Below are 19,003 nucleotides of genomic sequence, written 5' to 3' on the forward strand. Positions count from 1 at the left end.
CAGACTTCATTCCCTGGAGGAAGCCCTGTGACTGGTGGGAGGGTGAACCCCAGCAAGCTGGGTCCCAGGCAGGTTGGGTGGAGAATGGAGGGGCTGGATTTCCTTGGCACCTGAGAACCTCCCTAATCAAGCCCTAATGTATATAGTAGGAGCTTAGAATATGTGCCTCTGTAGCCAGACTTCCCGGCTCCTAGTCCAGTAGCTGTTCTTTCTACTTGTGCTACGTTGGGTAAGTCAGCTAATGTCTCTGTGGCTTGGTTTCCCCATTCGAGGTACTAAATGGAGGTAATACCAATCTTATCTCACAGGGCCATTATGAGGATTGAATGGAGTATGGTACATCTGGCACACAGTAAGTGTTCAATAATTGTATCAATAGTAGTATTAGTTTGCCTCTTTTCCAACTGCATTTGCTGATACACCAGCAGCTCCAACTATGTTCAGCATCCCTCAACATGCCTCACCGAGTCTCAGCCCATTTCTGCCTGAAATGCCTTTGCCTCCATGTACACTTGGCCATTTCATTGCTGCCTCCTCCACTGAGCCTTCCTTGTCTGCAGAACCATCCCTCCCTGCCGGGACTCCCGCAGGACTCCAGAGCACCGATGGCTGCCTCAGATTATGGGGCTTCAGGTGCCTCATCTCCACTGAGCTCCTGAGGGTAAGAACTGGATCTTCTCTGTCTGTGAGCTCACAGAATAAGTCTGCCAGCAGCCGATGTGAAGAGAAGGCAATCCAGGGGTGGCAGAAAGAGTACTGAGTGAGGAACAAAGGTCTCAAACTGAAAGTAGCTCTGGGCCCCGGAGGTTGCATGTAAGGGCCAAGGGCAAGTGCTAAGAACAGAGATGTCAGCGAGGCCCTGGTTTGCCTTAATCGTCAGGCCCTGAGGAACCATAAAATTCTTAGGCAGGGGAGTGGTGAGGTCAGATTTTTGCTGAGCCAAGATCCCTCTGGCTGAGGATATGGAAGACAGAGCAGCGGGTAGATATGGTCTAGGTTGAGGTGGGGGCCACAGGATGAGACAAAGGGACAGTTTGACAGATGTAAGGATGGAACACAAACAGGGCTTGGTGGTTGATTTCAAGTAAGACCTCAGACTTCCCACTAGGGAAGTGGCAATGGGCATGCCCTGCCCCACTGGTCTCTGTGGGTGAGACTGAAGGATGGCAGGCACCTGGCACTGACTACTTTAAATAGTAACCGTATCTCCCATGTAGTCCCATATACTCCCCCAAGCCCATGACCTTCCCTGGGTGGGGTCCAAGTCAAGCACAAGCCCAGACACTGAGGAGGCTTCATCATATCTATAAGCTCCAGGGACCAGAACTGGGCCTCTTCACCCAGCCCACCCTGGGAAAGCTGGTGGGGCTGGGCACAGGAGTGGGGCCTGGCTGAGCAGTGCTGATGAGATCATCTGACTCCCTTGGGCAGGGTGGGACCAGCCCAGGCCACAGTTCCCTGGAGCAGATGGCATATGATTTCTTCCTGTTTTGTCCTCCTCAGCTGTGCCTTGCAGAAACACAGGCTGGTATGGAAGGGGGAGTGCCCCCAGGGAACAGTGCTGGGCACAAGGACCAGGGCAGGGCCAGACTCTTGTGCTGTAGGAGCTCCAGCCCTCACCAGCTGAGTCTCCTCAAGAATCATGAATCCAAAAAAAAAAAAAAAGAATCATGAATCCAGGTGCCCACTGACAGGGCCAGGACTAGGACCCAGGTATCCCATCTCCCACGCCTGACACACACTCAAGGCCCAGAGAGCCATGTTTATTGCAGGAACCAAATGCCTCTCTTCTCTGGGCCTCAGTTTCATCAGCTGCAAAATGGGTGTAAAGTGGAAGAGAGAACCCAAGAACCTCTAAGTTTTCTCTCCCCATATGGAAAGAAGAGGGTCTACATGGGCCTGACAGTTGGAGCAAGTTATCATCTGGACTCTTCACGTACCCAGGAGAGGAGAGTCAGACTGAAACAGCAGCTTTGGGAACAGGGTACAGGGGCAGAAGGCTCCGCATGGACTCACTTCAGGGCTATAGGCCATCCTCTTGTGTGCTCTGGGCCTCAGATTCCTGGCTGTGACCCTAGGATAAGACCAGACCAGGGCATCTCTGAGAACCTTCACCCCACCCCAATCTGTCTTTTTAGTACCCTGGTTGTCAGGGCTTGTGAAGAGGTGTGTGGAAGAGAGTTGAAAGGCTGCTGTGAGCCTGGCATTCAAGGACTCTGATTTGGCCTGCTATGCCAGCCCCGGAGCCAGGACCCTACTGTCTCTGACCTGGACTCTCACCATATCCAATCCTATCCTCCATTCAACAGCACAAGGGACCTCCTAATCTCAAATTTGGTCACACCTCTACCCTGCGTTACACACCATCGAGGGCTCCTTGGTTGGCACCCACAATACAGAGGCCAAATTTGTAGCCTGGCATTTGAGGCCTGTTGGGACCTGGCTCTGGTGATCTCTCAGCCTCCCCTCAAGCAAACTCAAACACTTGCAGTTACCCTATGACCTCATATCTCCAGAAGGCCTCTCTGCTAAGAACACTCTCCCCTTTCCTGTCCACATTCCACCAAAGAATCACCTTCTCCAGGGATCCTTCCTTGATACCCCAGGCAGGGATAGGAGCCTGTCTTCCTGTATCAGATGAAGACCCCTCATCTGTCTTTTCCACCAGCTGGAGCTCCTCAAAGACAGGGGCCAGAGCCCATTGAAGTTCCTATCTTTTGTAAGGCTTCCTGCAAATAAATATCAAGAGTGAATGAATGAATGAATGAATGAGTAAATAAGCAAAGGCTATAAGTGAGGCCGTTTCTCAGCTGGACTATGATAAAATTGTGAGTGGTAATAGAAACCCCATGGAGTGAATACCTACTTGCTTTAGATACTGGGCTAGGTGTTTCAGATCCATTACTTCATTTGAACCCCAATAGTACTCTGAGGTGGGTATAATTATCTCTATTTCATAATTAAGGACCCTGAGGCTCAAAGAGATAAAATCACTGCTATGAGCTCTGGAGCCAGCACAGAAACCAGGCCTGAGAGGTGCCAAGTTCTGCAGATGGAATAGCGATGTGTGGCAGAGGGGTACAGATGCCAGGAGCAGGTGGTTGGATCTAACAGACCTTGGGTGGGGGATTGGTCGGGGGGAGTGTATGGGACCACATGGGAGAAACCCCATTAACAGGGTTTGAAGAACTCTGGGTTTTCCAGGGAGCTCTGAGCAGAGACCTGTTCTAGAATGAATCCTCATATTTCCTATGATTGGGGTGAGGCTGGGGGTAGCTTGGGGAAGCTTTTGCCCCCCCCCCACCCCCGCTCTGTGATCAACAGCCCTTACTATTTTGTGATGCTTTCTCAAACACATGTCATGAGGGATGTCAGAGTGTCAGTCCCCTCATCTACCCCCTCTAGAATCCCTAGCTGCCACCTAAACACATGTTCTGGAGGTGCTACTGCCCAGCCTGGGCCCCACTCCAAATTCCCAGAAGAGCCTGGGCCCATTCCTGGAAGCCTCAGAGACAGTTCCCCTCCCCTAGCCCTGTACCATCCTCGGGTGTGGGGGATGTCAAACCCAAGTGACCTCACAGTGGCCTGTTTTTTCCCAAGCCCTGTTATGTCAAGATCACTTCTGAGATTTCCTTGGGATAGAGCTCAGATGGTCACTGAAGCCAGCCTCACCTAGAAACATAGGGTGCCCATCCCTCTTCCCAGAGCCGGCCCAAAGGTTCCCTAATGTGCTCGGCCCTGGGAAGACTGTAGGAGTGTGAGAAATGAGGGCAGAGAGGGAGGATAGGAGGCAGAGGACTCCTGGACAAGCCAGACTGTGAAGGAAGAAGCACAGCTGGAGGCACTGGAGGATGGGGAGTTGTGGGCTGAGGAGAAGGACTGGGCAGAGGGAGGGATCAGCACTGCAGGAGACTGCCTGGGGCCCAGGAGGAATGAGAGACCACGAACAGATTCGAGTTTATTTAGGTGGCCAGGACGTTGAAGGAGGCCCCTCCAAAAGGGCACTCTGCTCTGAAGAAGGAGTTGAGGGCTGCTGGGGTTGAGGGAGGGCTGACAAGAAAGATAGGACAAAGGCTTGGAAGAGATGAGAGAGGGACCACTCCAGGACAGGCAGAAACTGCGGGACTCAGCCAAGTGGAGACTCGGCTCTCTGCTGAGTCGCATCCTCCAGCCACACTCACCTCCACAGTGCAGGGCCAAACAGTCTGTCAGTGCTGGGAACGAGGGGTGCAAATGGACTGCCTGTGTTCTCAGGAACCCCAGTTCCTGAGGTAGAGCTCCAGGCTGGCAAGGGAAGGGAGAGGGGCCAGGAAGATGCTGGCCCAGGGTGCTGGAGGTCTCCAAATCAGAGGCCCTGGTGCAGAGGGAGAGTTGGTGACGAGGCTGGGAGGCTCCAGGAGGACAGCAGGATGGAACAGAGCCAGTGTGGGGGGAGGGGTGAAAGTGCCAGGAAGACCTCTGGCAGGGCAGGAGGGAGAAGCAGGCAGCTCAGAGCCACCAGGCCATGTCCTGCTCACCCTCCTCAGCTGGGACCATTCACAGCCAGAATCTCACATACACAGCCAAATAGAGGCAGCCCCACAGATGGCTTTGAAGTCTCTATCAGCCCCTTATCTCCACTAAACATACTGTAAGTATAAACTATAGTTTGTGATACAAGCATAACATCAAGCTTAGTCCTCTATGGCCCCAGTCAGATTTCTGCCCCTAAGTCTTCTCTGCGGAGACACTTTTTTTTTTTTAAAGATTTTATTTATTTATTCATGAGACACACACACAGAGAGAGAGAGAGAGAGAGAGAGAGAGAGAGAGGCAGAGACACAGGCAGAGGGAGAAGCAGCTCCACAGAGGGAGCTGATGTGAGACTCGATCCCGGGACTCCAGTATCACGCCCTGGGCCAAAGGCAGGCGCTAAACCACTGAGCCACCCAGGGATCCCCTGCGGAGACATTCTTGAGTCAACCCTAGAAAATCATCCACCCATCTACCCATCCATCCATCCTTCCAAAAAGTATTTATTGAGTACCTTCTATGTGTCAGGTACCATCCTAAGCGCTGGAGATGCAGTAGTGAATAAAACATAAACAAAACATAAACACCCCCTGCCCTGGTGGAGTTTATGTTCTGGTGGGAGGAGACAGATAATAAGCAAACAAACAAAATCATATGTTAAAAAATGATAAATGCTATGGAAAAAAATACAGTAGAGAAGGGGGTAGGAAGTGTGCACATTTAAGGTGGGAAGTTGCAATTTTAGCTAGTGTGGTAGGGGAAGAACTCGGGGAGAACATATTGTTTGAGTGGCCACCTGAAGGGGGTGATGTCTGTCCAGTGTTCCTCACACACACACCACGTGCAACAGTGCGCTCTGTGGCAGGAACTGCCTGTGTCATTGCTGACCTCCCACATTACGTTCTGAGCCAGGTGGTTGCCCTTCTTTCCTCCTCCCAGGTCACTCCTCAGATGCCTACAAAGCATGGCTCCTCCCACACTGGGTTGGCCACAAATGGGACCCCTGTCCTACATGCTTGACGTTTGAGGGTGACGATTTGGGATTTGGTGGAAGATACTCCAGCTGATTGGAAGACCACCACTGACCGGTGGCCTTGGCAAGACACTAAGCTCTGGCAGGGGGTTGTTCAGTTTTGTTCTCCCAAAATGGTAAGAAGAGACCATGCCCCCCTTACAAGTACCAAGCAAAGGGTTTTGTCTACAGATTTGGAAATGGTCATGGCTCCCTGGCTTCCTGTCTGGCTTATGAGCTCCACCATGAAGGTTCCTGGGCCTGGACAAGAGCACTGAATTTGGAATTTGGAATGAAGACCAGCTGATGAATAGTTATGGGACAATCTCTGCAGGGTATCCTTGGACTTGGAGGCAGCCGAGCTCTGTAACCCCAGAAGCAGGCCAGACTGGGGAAGAGAAGCCATGAGTAGGGGCAGACCTCAGGGCTTTGTGTGATGAAGCACATATCCCAGAGAGCTTTCTCATGGTGGAATGTAGCAGCCTGGTAGAGATGGGGTGGTGAGTTCGCTGTCATAGAAAACATACAAATAGAGGCCAGACAAGTCCATCAAAGAGGCCTCAGGGAGCCTCCTTATCTGAGGGTCTGGGGAGAGTGATGAATCAGATTCTCTTAAGGCCCCTCTGGCCCGGGGAGTCCAGAACTCAGAGCCCTGTCATTGACCCCTAGGCTCTGGGACCCAGTTGTGTCTCTCCGCCAGGTGCGCTTAGGTGCTGGAGATGGTCAGAGCAGGACCAAGGCAAGGGAGCTGCCTTTCACGGCAAGTGAGAGGTTCTCTGAGACTTCCTCTACACCCAGACCTTACCTGTGAGAGCTGTGGACAAAGCTATCTGCCTTTGGGACTTCAGTGTCTGTGTCTGAAATGGGCAGGATCATAACCCACAATAAACACTCAGGAAGTGGTGGTGGTCTGTCCTTCCTGAGAGTTGGAGGCTGGGGGACCCACGTGGGTGCAGGGGTGCTACTCCTGCAGCTATTACCTTCATTCCCTATGACAAGCCTTCCCTGTCATCAACCAAGACAAAGATTTTTTTTTTTTTAATTGAGCCAGGCAGCACCAAGGACAGAGCCCTGTGGCTCCTCTTCACAGACTAGGCTCACTCATTCAACATTTCCCGTGCCTCTCGGGAGCTGGAGCCTGTGTTGGTCTTTGGGACCCCAGAGGCAAAGCAGGCGTTTTCCCCAATTCCTAACAAAGTTAGAGAAGGAAGGGAGTCTGGCTGACTTTGACTCTCAGCCTGGTCTTTTCTGTCCTGACCCTTGGCCCCTGTCTCTGTGTCCTATCTCAGGCCACTGTGTTCCTGACACGGTAGATTTACTGTGCACCTTGGGCAAGTTCTTAATCTCTCTGGTCTCAGTGTTCACACAGGGGAATATTGCTTCTCTTCCTGAGCACAGATGTTTATCAACATTCAGGTCTATGCCCTAGTCCTGGCTTGCCACGACTCACTGTGTCACCTCAGGCAGGCCGCCAGCCTTCTTTAAGCCTGTTTCTTCATCTGCAAATGGGGGTACACACTCCACCATGCAGGGCCGTTGTAAAAGCAAATGAGATTTTGCAGCAAAAGCACTTAGCTTGGTGGCCAAGAAACTATATGGCTATAGTTAAGGAGCTCAGAAAGTGAGGCTTGGGGAGGTGCAGGGACCTTCTCAGGGTCACACAGCAGGTGGGTGATGGATCCAAGACCGGAAGCTGGATTTCCAGGATTCCAGGCTCCTGCCCAGGAGCTATGGAGATGATACAGTGGTTACTCTGGGAGCTGCTGGAGGAGGGGCTCCCCTTATGGGAAAGGAATTGGGGGGGGGCATCCCTAGCAGCCCCTGTGGGGATCAGGCTTGACCTGAACATCCCTCGGTCCCCACCTGCCACTCTGATGGTGTCTGTCAGGTACATGGACAGTTCCAGCCTCCCCTGAGATGTTAGGGTTCCAGGGCTGACCCTGTGAACACGTGATATGGAAAGGGGAGAGGAGGCACATGATATGTGGGGGGGGGGTGCGTGTAGGTCTATAGGCAGAACTCTTGACTTTGACAGAATCCTAGGTCAAATGGACTGTGGCAAAAAGGGAATTTATTAGCTCATGCCATCAAAACGTCCAGTGGAAGATAAAGCTTAAAGCGTAAGTGGAACCAGGTACTCAGTGGCGTTCTTGGGGACCCGTATATTCTCATTTCTCAACTCGGCCATCCCTTGGCTTTATTTTTTTTAATATTTTATTTATTTATTTATGACAGACAGAGAAAGGCAGAGAGAGAAGCAGGCTCCACGCAAAGAGCCCGATATGGGACTCGATCCCAGGACAACCGGATCACGCCCTGAGCCAAAGGCTGATGCTCAACTGCTGAGCCACCCCGGTGTCCCTTCCCTTGGCTTTATTTTGCCCAGTTTCCTTCTTGGTGATAGTATCATCAGTGAATAGGACAGTTTCTGGCATAGAGTTCACCTGGCTCTAGAAGCTCCAGGCTCACTTCCTACCAGCTTTGCAAACCCAATGGAAAACCTGCCTCCTTCCCAGTATTCCAGCAAAATCTCCAAAATTGAGGCACCTGGCGAAGGTCACCTATCCAACCCTGAGCCAGTTGCAGGGCCTGAGCCCACTCTTCTCTCACTGGCCGGCCTAGGTCACAGGTCCATCACTCCCAGATTGTCAAGACTTGAGGAGGGGAAGGAGGGGATCTCCCAACGGAAGAATAGGAGGCAGCCCATCATCATGAGAGAGGGTCTGGGAATTGGGTGGGAGGAACTGTGGAGGAGAACAATGACTGCTTGCAGGACAGGCTGGATAGCTGGACCTGGGCCACCTCTTCCCCCAGAGGACTGGAGCCTGGTTCTCTGGGAGGATGGGTGGGTCCTGAGGTCACCAATAGAGGCTGTCAGCCAATTGCACTCCTTTCAGGTAAACAGCAGGTTCTTGCTTGAAGGGGAATCAAACAGGCATAGCTCTACAGAGAGCTTCAAAGAGATTGAAAAGAGATTCAAAACAAAACAAAGCAAAAAAGATGAAAATGAGGGGTCCAGGCAAGGAACAGAGACCCTCTCACACTAGCTCCAGTGAAGAGGGGGTATTGGAAGGGGCTTGGATCCTCCAGGTCCCTGGGTGGCAGGTGTTGTGGCCCATGGTCATAGACTTGGAGAGCTGGCACCATGGCCTCTCCTTCTACGTCAGGGGCTGCCCCCTCCCTGGGACACTCTGGGCCCCTGTTCTCTCTCTCCCATGGTTCCCCAGCCCCGAGGCTGCCCCAGGCCCTGTCAGCCTTGTGCCCACCTGGGCCACCGTGGTCACTGACTTTTTCATTCAAGAAAGAACCTCTTGCTAACTTTGCCAAGCCTCAGCTTCCTCGTCTGTAAAGCAGAGGTGGAAATTGTGAAGAGTAAATGAGATGCGGCAATTTGCACAGTGGCGATGTAGAGTCGGCGCCCAATAAAAACATCTGTCCAGGTTGTGGTGGGGCTTACACGAGCTCGCCGATGCGCCTGGCGCACAGCTGTGGTGCAGGGGATGCAAGTTCCCTCTGTGCTCAGCCTGTAGGGACCAGAGAGAAAGGAAGCAGCCTCGACTCCCAAATTCCCCAGAGCTACAGCTTCCCCTTCCTTGCACTCAAAATGGCTGTTTCAGTTCCAGCTTGAATTCCTGTTGAGTAGGAGGTAAAAAGGGGAAGTAGAAAAAGAGAAGAGAAATCAAAGTTTTCAGTCTTCTCTGTGCCCTTCTCCTGCCAGATTTGCCTGCTTTTGTCGCCAGCCTCATACCACGGGTGGGATCAGAACTCCTCCACGAGTGGTGGGCACTGCCCCCTGCCCACTGCCCTCTAGGCACTGACATCAGGGACCTGGCCTGGGGCTTGAGGTGGGCTCCATGGACACTCCTGCCCCAGGCTGCCTGCTGCTGGGTCAGGGTTGGGTTGGTGACTGTAGCCAAGGGCATAGTGACCCTGTAAGGCATACATTAGCCCTGTTTATCATGTGGATACTTAGGCTCAGAGGAGTAGGTGGCTCGCCCTGGGTCGCTCAGTAGGTTGGTGATGGATCGCAGCCTGGCTGACTCCTCAGGGGAAGGAAGCTGGGTCTTGACCCCCGTCATCCTGTGCCCTTGCTGCTAAGCTCACAAGCCAGAGGCCAAGCAAGGGGGTTTCCAGGCCTTGTTTCCCAGCAGGCAGGCAGGCCAAGGTTAGGGAGGCCTCTTCCCATATCCAGCCTGGTCTGAGCTGGTTCCTGGCTGGCTGGCAGACAGTGACTCAGGCTTCCAGCTCCTGCCTCTGGCCTCCTCATCCCTTCCAGATAGGAGCAGGCATGGGGAGGGAGCTGCAGAGTCATCTAAAGGGGATCCAAGCAGCCCAAGGAGCTTCAACCCTTGCCAGCTCTTCTTTGCATCTATTCTGAATTGCTTCTGCTACAGGCACAAACCAATCCCATGTGTTGCCTGAATTGAAAAAAGCGAACTGGCCCTTCTATGGAGTGAGGGCCTTCAATGTTTCTGCCAAGGGTAGAACAGAGATGGGTAGTGGATGCCTGGTGTTTGAGCAACACTCCCAGGGACTCTGCCTCAGATGAATGGTGCTCAACACTGGCCCTGTCCCCCTGCCAGTGGCTCCTGTGAGCCCCACTGACCAGGGGAGGCTCTGAGAACAGGGCTTGAGCTGATTTGGGAATAATAAATAGCAGAAAGGCTGGGGAATGGATTAAGAGGAACTGAAGCTGGTAGCCCAGTCCTGAGGTTGTTCAGTGCCAGCCCCAAAGGGGAGGCCCTGGCTGTGTGCAGAACTGCCCCCACCCCAGGGCGGCAGTCAAAAGGCTTGAGACTGGCCATCCCAGGCAGTCTGCTGGCACCATCTCATGGCCAGAGGCCCTCAGTGCAGGGAAGACAATCCTCTGGGAATTTCCCAGCTCCAACATCTAAGCCTGGATTTCAGGGGAACCATGGATAAGGGGCTTGTAAAGCCAGAAAGACAATAGTGAAATGTCACCTGGCTGGGACACCTTGGGAAACTCACCGACCCTTCCTGAGTCTTACTTCCTTCATCTGTAGAATGGAGAAAACACTCTCCCTCACCACCAGCCCGGAACTGCAGATGAAATATTATCTGGCAGGGGCTGGGCTGTTAAGAAATGACACTGGGTTGCAGAGGACCCAGAAATTAGTGTGGACTGCTATGGGCTGAGGGGTCCAAAGTAGGGGCATTTAGTCTGGGTCTGGAATGGATTCATTCAATTAACAAGAGTGTATTGAGTCTGTACTGTGTGCCGGGACACGTCACCTGCACAGTTTCATTTATATCTTACAGCAGCCAAGATGGCAGGTACGACTACTCACTCTCACTTGAGAATGAGATGTGAGAACTACAGGAAGGATAAGTAGGGATTATCTGGAGAAAGTGGGAAGAAAGCATCCCAGGCAGAGGGAACAGCACACATGTAGGCCTGGGGGCTGGAAAGGCTGGTGGGGAAGGTCTGAAGCTGGACTTAGGAGCCCTGACAGGCTTGGGGGCAGGGCAGGGGTATTTGGGCTTTGTGTTGGAGGCCTTTTTTTTTTTAAAAAAAAAAAATAAGATTTTAATTATTTATTCATGAGAGACACAGAAAGAGGGACCAAGACATAGGCAGAGGGAGAATCAGGCTCCCCGTGGGGAGCCCAGTGGGGGACTTGATCCCAGGACCCCAGGATCAGGACCTGAGCCAAAGATAGATGCTCAACCACTGAGCCACCCAGGTGTCCCTATGTTGGAAATTTTAAGTGAGCCAGCACCCTCGAGCCTCTACCTGGCCCCTCTTCACAAGATGCATCCCATGCTGCACTGTTCTTCCTCTCTCACATGGGGTCGGCTCATACCCGGCGGTGTGCTTCTTGCCTAGGACACGGACACGCCCTTCACTCTTGATATGTCCAAGTCCCCCTGGCCCTTTAAGGCCCAGCAACAGACGTGCCTTCTCCAGGAGCCACTCCAGGTCATTCCTTCCTAGGTGTCCCCAAAACCCCCAAGATCTGAGCTCTCCCATCTGGGCCCCATCCAGATAGCAGGAACTCAGACTTCAGCCCTGCCCTGAGACTGACACCCCCAGGAAGCCCTCAGGGCTGCTCCCATGCTTGGGACAGACACCGGGATAGGAGTGACCACTGGGGGTTGTCCTAGGAACTTGGCAAAAGACTGGCTGCTGGGTTGAAGGCCAGGTCTCTTTGCCCTCCTGGGCTCCAGCACCACTAAAATCAGATCAGAAGGTCCCCCTCTGCAACTGGCACGAGCAACCCCCTAGCACAGACCTGAATAAGCAGTCGGTGCTCAATCCTTGCACCGCTGACCCTGTGTTTACCAGCGGTTCAAACCTGAATTTTCTCAGTCTGACACAGACTTTTGGCCCCAACTCAGTTTGCCACTCCCCTCGCCTGTAAAACGGGTTTGGGTGGGAGGTCAGTGCTCACACCTTCCAGGGTACAAAGGGTCCTTCCTCACTCTGGCCATTTGTCCTCACAAGCTGGTGGCCAGTATGACCACATTCTACTGAGCAGGCTCAGAAAGGAAAAGGGGCTTGTGAGTAGGGGCCACACAGTGAGCAGAGGCAAGGAAGAACCAGAACCTGGGCCTCAGATGCCCAGGGCAGTGTTCTTTCCCAGCTCGAGCCAGTTCTCCCTCCCTCAGTTACCTTAGCTGCTCCCAATCGAAGCCTACCTCCTCCGGGTCACCCCTTCCCCCCATTACTGCCTCTCTACTGGAGCTGGCCTCTCTGGGACAAGGAGAAGCCACCTCACCTTCTCTGGCGATCCTAACAGGTGTAAGTCTTGGTTTGGGAGTGAGGAGGGGTTGGAAGAGAATTTGGCACCAGCAGGGAGAATGTCACTCAGGTGAGTTTTCAGAGGCATCACCTCTATCCTCACAATCACTCCCAGTGGCTCTGAACCTGCCAGGTGGAAGGAGACAGTGAGTGCTAAATGAAGGTATGTGGGAGGATCTGAGGGCATACAATAGGTGTTCAATAATTGGTTTTGGAGAAAAGGAAGAAAGGGAAGGAGAGACAGAGAAGGTGACCAAATAAATGAGTGTGTAAGTGCATTGCCAGGTGGAGGGATGAACATGTCAGTGAATAAACTATTGAATGAATAGAGAAAGGAGGTATAGATGGGGGAGTGAGTGACTGGAAGGTGGCTCTGGGTGTTACAGCTAAAGGCGGAGCACAAAGCTCTTTAATCACCAATGTGCCCATTTGGTAGATGGGAAGAGGATGGCTGAGGAGCGAGGAAGCTGCTGGGTCCCTGGGGGTGGCCTTTGAGCAGCAGCCTCTGGTTCTCCCTCACCTCTCTTTCTACCCCCTCACCACCCTCTTTCCTCTGCTGGGATGGGGGGGAGGATTCCAGGAAGGAGACCTTTTCTCCGCCTTCTTGCTCCTAGTTTCCGCCAGGCCTTGGTGTTGGGGGTGGCAGGGAGGGGGTGGCCCCCGCAGGGGCTATTTCAGTCAGAGACAGCTCTGCCAGGAAACAGAGGAAGCCACCCGCCCCATAAGAGGTGTTGCAGCTTGAGCTGAGGTCAGGAGAGTGGAGAGCCTCACGTCGGGCCTCCTCTTGGGCCAACGCATTTGAGGCCACCAAAGTTCTTCGGGGACAGGAGGCTGCTTGTGAATGTTGGTGCATCTTGATGCCATGGGCCAGCACAAGGTGGGCATAGGGGCTAGACACAAGGAACTGTGACTTTGGGCAGGCAAGCTGGGCCCAGCGCTGACCTAAAAGAGGTCCACAGGGTTGGGGGAAGGGAGGCAGAAGAAGGGACTCCACCCAGCTGGAGGACCAGAAAGGAAGAAGCAAGATTGGATCTGGAGCTGAATGGCCACTTAGTGTCTTGACAAAAAAGACATGGGGTGAATGGTGCTTTGTGTGGAGGGAACAGCAAAGATGGGGAGGCTGGAGAGGAAGTCTAGATCTCTGGCTTTGAATGATTGTGTGGCAGTGCCGGTGTCTCAGGAACAGTGTGGCAGGATAGGAAGGGGCAGAGGGGCACAACAGGGGTGCTTTGGATGAAGCTGGGGGGCTTGGCAGGGAGCTGGAATGTAGGAGTTTTAATTTTTCTTCAAAGGGCAAAGAGGGGTGCCTGGATGGCTCAGTTGGTTAGGCGTCTGCCTTAGACTTGGGTCATGATCTCGGGGTCCTGGAATTGAGCCCTGCATTGCTCCTTGCTCAATGGGGAGCCTGCTTCTCCCTGTCCCTCTGCCCTTCCCCCTGCTTGTGCTCACGTTCTCGCTCACTGTCAAATTAACTAATTAATTTTTTAAAGATGGCAGAGGGATGCAGGGAAGGATGGTTAGTGCCACTTGCTAGAAAGCCCCCCACCATAGAGTGGCCAAAGCCCAGGGCTCAAGGCCCAAAAATGAGTGACAGTTAGAGAAACTAGAGGACCCAGCTGCTGCTGAGAGGCAGGGACCAAAGGAACCCTCCCTCAGGACTGGCCCCTGCCTCTCCTAGGTCCTCAGAAAGCAAGAATGTAGGAGGGAGCCAGGATGACAGCCAGGCCTCCTTTTCTCCTCGTGCAGCCTCTGTTTCCTTCCAAGTGGACTAGTCTTATGAGGGAGTAGAGACCAAAAAGTATCTGGAGCCACCAATCACCTGAGGCAGAGGGCTCTCTCCTGGGGTGGTATGTGTGGACAGCAGGCCTCCCAAGAGAGAGTTCAGAGGCACAGCACTGCTCCTTCTACCTGCTTCTTCCTCCTCACCATGACCCTCTGCCCTAGCAGGCTGCTCTCCTCTCAAGCCCTGCCTATTTGTTCTACCTTCCTCTCCACCTGAGAACACCCCTCTCCACCCAGGGATTTCCTCCTCAACCAATTGGGTCATGCTCCATCCTTCATCCTCCTCTGAAAATCTCTTCTATCCTGTGGCTCACACTGCTCTATTCAGATTAGCATATGTATATGTATAATTTCTATATTTCCATCTATATACCTACATCTGTGTTTGTATACTGTGCCTTCACGTGTCCAGCAGGCAGTAAGTATGCATTTAAATGCCTGGCAAGGGGATCCCTGGGTGGCTCAGCGGTTTAGCACCTGCCTTCGGCCCAGGGCATGATTCTGGAGTCCCGGGATCAAGTCCCACGTTAGGCTCCCTGCATGGAGCCTGCTTCTCCCTCTGCCTGTGTCTCGGCCTCTCTCTCTCTCTGTCTCTGTCTCTTATAAATAAAAAAATAAAATCTTTTAAAAAATAAAAATAAAAAAATAAATGCCTGGCAGGTAGGGGCGCCTGGGTGGCTCAGTTGGTTGGGCCTCTGCCTTCAGCTCAGATCATGATCCCTGGGTCCTGGGATCGAATCCTACACTGGGCTCCCTGCTTGGTGGGGATTCTGCTTCTCTCTTTCCCTCTCCTGTTCCCCCTGCTTGTGCTCTCTGTCTCTGTCAAATAAATAAATAAAATAAAAATAAATGAATAAAAGCCTACCAGGTGAAAACAGGAGACTGAATCCAATGAGGAGATGAGTAAATGAACTTTCTCTGCCTGTGGTAATCTTAACTTCTTGGCTACAATGGGGAGGGGGGGCCTGCAATGCTTCTGCCTCTGGCTTCTCCCCAGGCCTAACTGACTAGCTGGGCACCCAGCACTCCTAGCACATGGGCTGAAGCCCCACAGAGGATTTTTCATAATTAAAGATAATATGCCATGTGGGATACAGACTAGAGAATCCAAACCTCATTTTGCAGTTGCCCCGAATCTGGGAAAAATATATCAAAATCAAATTTTAAGTTGGAAGAAATTGGTTTGAATAGTTATGTTTTGTTCTAACATAACTTTTAAAACTCTCATAACTTGACTTAGCAGGGTGTATTCACATTAAGAATGTGACCCTCTTGCTAACACTTACCCTGTGCCAGGCACTGATCTTCAAAACAACCCTATGAAGCAGGTGTTATATGATCCCATTTTATAGATGGGGAAACCAAAGCACGGTCGTTCAGTAATGAGCATAAGGCCCCCAGTTTACATGTAACGGAGCTGGGATTTGAACCTGGGCATCTGGACCAGAGCCCATGTCTTGGCCTCAACCCTCTATCACCCTCTGTGTGCATTTGCAGGACTTCATATTTTTTCCTTAGCTTCAGTTTTTCCCATCTAAAAATAGGCGGGGGGGAGGGAGATGCCTGGGTGGCTCAGTTGGGCACTTGCCTTCAGCTCAGGGTGTGATCCGGGGGCCCTGGGATTGAGTCCCGCAGGGAGCCTGCTTCTCCCTCTGCCTGTGTCTCTGCCTCTCTCTCTCTGTGTCTCTAATGAATAAATAAATAAAATCTTCTAAAAAAAAAATACGGAGGGGGATGATCCAACTATTTCAAAGGCTTTGTCTTACAGGTCCACTGGATTTAAGTTGTGATTTCTTTTTGGACACCAGTAAATATGGACATGCCAGTTGGGAGGTAAGTATCAAGAGGTCAGACTTACCTCACCAGGGAACCCCTTAAGGCACTTGTGCTAATGACTCCCTCAAAACCTAGCCTGAGGGATGAGTGGCAGGATGAGGCATTGAATACAACAGCATAGCATGGCATTTATTAAGCACCTATTGTATATCAGGCCTATCACATGTTTTACTGATAAAAACACAGACCCAGAAAAGGCAAGTGACAGCCCTTGGATTGAACAGCATAGAAGTAGGGGATCCAGGATTTGAATGAGGCTTGCCTAGCTCTGAAGTTGGGTTTATAACCTCTACATTCCATGTCCATGAGGTACACTAAGTTGCACCCACACAGTCAGATGGCTGGGTTCTGGTCCTGGTTCTGCTTCTAACTCAGTAAGATTGAACCATCACTGCCTTTCACTGTGGTGTATTTTCCTCTCTATAAAAAGCAAGCAGTTGGGGTGCCTTCCCAGCTGAGTCGGTGGAGCGCAGGACTCTTGGTCTCAAGGTTGTGAGTTTGAGCCTTAGGTTGGGTGTAGAGATTATTTAAAAAGAAAATCTTAAAAAAAAAAAAAAAAATGCAGTAGATTTGGCTAGTCCTCAGCCATTTGCCTTCAGGGAAGCGGTTTCCACTCTCGCCACCAGGGGGTGCTGTGGCCCATTGGCTCCACCAGACAGGCATTTGTAGCCTCAAGTCAAGTGGAAGGCTTAGGAAACTCCTGAATCACTTTCTTACCCCATTTTACAGATAAGAAGATTGCAGCCAAAAGAAGGACCATGGCTTTGGAAGGTGGAGTTCGGGCTGAGGAGGTGGGCGCTGTCTTTTGTCAGTTCACAGTGTGTGGACATTCTGCTCATGTTGCTTAATTCAGAATTACCAGGGCCTTTTCTTCCCTAGGCCCCAGCTTGGGCTCTTAGACACAGAGGGGCATCAGACCTGGCACTTCCTTTCAGGAGGTTCCCTGTCAGTGTAGGAGAGACAGACAGGCAGGCTCATCATGACCATAATCTCCAAACCCTAAAAAGTTCAGGGGGAAGCCCTGCATAGCTTGATTTAGTACCTCTAATCTCATATCATCCTAAGAGATGGGTGTATCATTCCCCCATTTTTTAGATAGGAAAACTGAGACTCAGACAAGGTATATCACTAGCCCAAGGTCACATAGCTCGTAAGTAGCATAGGTGGGACTCAAACTAAAGTCTGTCTAGATACCTGGCTGGCTTAGTCAGAAGAGTGTGTGACTCTTGATCTTCGAGTCAAGTGTATCTACACCCATGCTGGGCATGAAGATTACATGAAATATAAAACTTCTTAAAAAAAAAAGATTTAAGGGCAGCCCAGGTGGCTCAGCGGTTTAGCGCCACCTTCATCCCAGGGTGGGATCCCGGAGACCCGGGATCGAGTCCCTCGTCAGGCTCCCTGCATGCAGCTTCTCCCTCTGCCTGTGTCTCTGCCTCTCTCTCTCTCTCTGTCCCTCATGAAAAAATAAATAAAATCTTAAATATATATATATTTAAAACAAAACAAAAAATCTAAAGTCTGTCAATCTCCACTTAAGAGTAGACATTTGACTAGGGTTTTGAAGGATAACAGAAGTTTACCAGGAAGGTTGGTGGGAAATGAATATTATAGAAAGTGAATTGGATTTTTCCCAAGCTTGAGCTTTATTGTATCCCAGGTTTCCTTAAAGTGAGGGCTGTGTGGGGCCTCCATGGGGTGGTGAGTATCAGAGATGGTTCAGGTGGAGATGAGGGCCCAGAGAGGGACAGGGGCCTACTGGATGATAGTGGGTGTGGTTACTGACAAGCTGTGTGTTGCTTCCCCAGCCTCTCTGGATGTAGGAAGCATAATCGGGCACCCATGGAGTGGGACAATGGTACAGGCCAGGCCTTGGGCTCCCCGCCCACTACCTGCGTCTACCGAGAGAACTTCAAGAGACTACTACTGCCACCTGTGTACTCAGTGGTGCTGGCGGCTGGCCTGCCACTGAATGCCTGCGTCATTGCCCAGATTTGCACATCCCGCCGGGCCCTGACCCGCACAGCCGTGTACACCCTGAACCTGGCCCTGGCTGACCTGCTCTATGCCTGCTCCCTGCCCCTGCTCATCTACAACTATGCCCAAGGTGACCACTGGCCCTTTGGCGACCTCGCCTGCCGCCTGGTCCGCTTCCTCTTTTACGCCAACCTACATGGCAGCATTCTCTTCCTCACCTGCATCAGTTTCCAGCGTTACCTGGGCATCTGCTACCCACTGGCCCCCTGGCACAAGCGTGGGGGCCGCCGCGCTGCCTGGCTAGTATGTGGGGCCGTGTGGCTGGCTGTGACAACCCAGTGCCTGCCCACAGCGCTCTTTGCCTCCACAGGCATCCAGCGTAATCGCACCGTCTGCTACGACCTGAGCGCACCTGCCCTGGCCACTCGCTATATGCCCTATGGCATGGCCCTCACCGTCATCGGCTTTCTGCTGCCCTTTATCGCCCTACTGGCCTGCTACTGCCGCCTGGCCCATCGTCTGTGCCGCCAGGACGGCCCAGCAGGGCCTGTGGCCCAGGAACGACGTGGCAAGGCAGCCCGCATGGCTATGGTGGTGGCAGCCGCCTTTGCCATCAGCTTCCTGCCCTTCCATGTTACCAAGACAGCCTACCTGGCAGTGCGCTCTACACCCGGTGTCCCCTGCCCCGTGCTGGAGGCCTTTGCAGCTGCCTACAAAGGCACGCGGCCCTTTGCCAGTGCCAACAGTGTGCTGGATCCCATTCTCTTCTACTTCACTCAGAAGAAGTTCCGCCGGCGGCCGCATGAGCTGCTCCAGAAACTCACAGCCAAGTGGCAGCGATAGGGTCACTGAGTCCACTGGGGCAGGACACCTGGGGTCGGGGCACTGAAAGCCCTACCAACCCCAAACCGTGCACAGAATTAAAGCTTAACTCAGCTGGGCATAGAGTGTGGTCCCCCACAGACTCCAAAATCTCACCAATGACTATTTATTGAGCCCTTGCTCTGGGCCAGGCCCTGTGGACATAGAGACAAGCTCTCCAGAATGTCCCAGCAAGGCCCTGAGAATCAGGAAAGCCATGTTAAGCTGCTCACAAAAATATAGTGTGGCGTGTACTATAA

The 19,003-nt window shown here is 52.2% G+C and overlaps 1 protein-coding gene across 11 annotated transcripts in view; it reads left to right on the plus strand.

The window, feature by feature from the left end:
* Positions 1 to 19,003, plus strand: part of P2RY6 (pyrimidinergic receptor P2Y6) — a 37,304-nt gene extending 18,301 nt beyond the window's left edge. For 3 of the 11 annotated variants that reach the window (XM_077866930.1, XM_077866931.1, XM_077866929.1), the window contains exons 2-5: positions 309 to 352; positions 15,838 to 15,902; positions 16,635 to 16,696; positions 17,714 to 19,003. In XM_077866930.1, coding sequence (XP_077723056.1) covers positions 316 to 352; positions 15,838 to 15,902; positions 16,635 to 16,696; positions 17,714 to 18,725 — 1,176 coding nt within the window. In that variant the 5' untranslated portion in view covers positions 309 to 315 and the 3' untranslated portion in view covers positions 18,726 to 19,003. Of the gene's footprint in view, positions 1 to 308; positions 353 to 560; positions 662 to 12,977; positions 13,165 to 15,823; positions 15,903 to 16,634; positions 16,697 to 17,713 lie in introns of those variants that run through there. The other 8 variants (XM_077866936.1, XM_077866932.1, XM_077866934.1 and 5 more) reach the window with 4 other exon arrangements.

The sequence above is a fragment of the Canis aureus genome, chromosome 23, assembly GCF_053574225.1.
Source record: "Canis aureus isolate CA01 chromosome 23, VMU_Caureus_v.1.0, whole genome shotgun sequence".
NCBI lineage: Eukaryota > Metazoa > Chordata > Mammalia > Carnivora > Canidae > Canis > Canis aureus.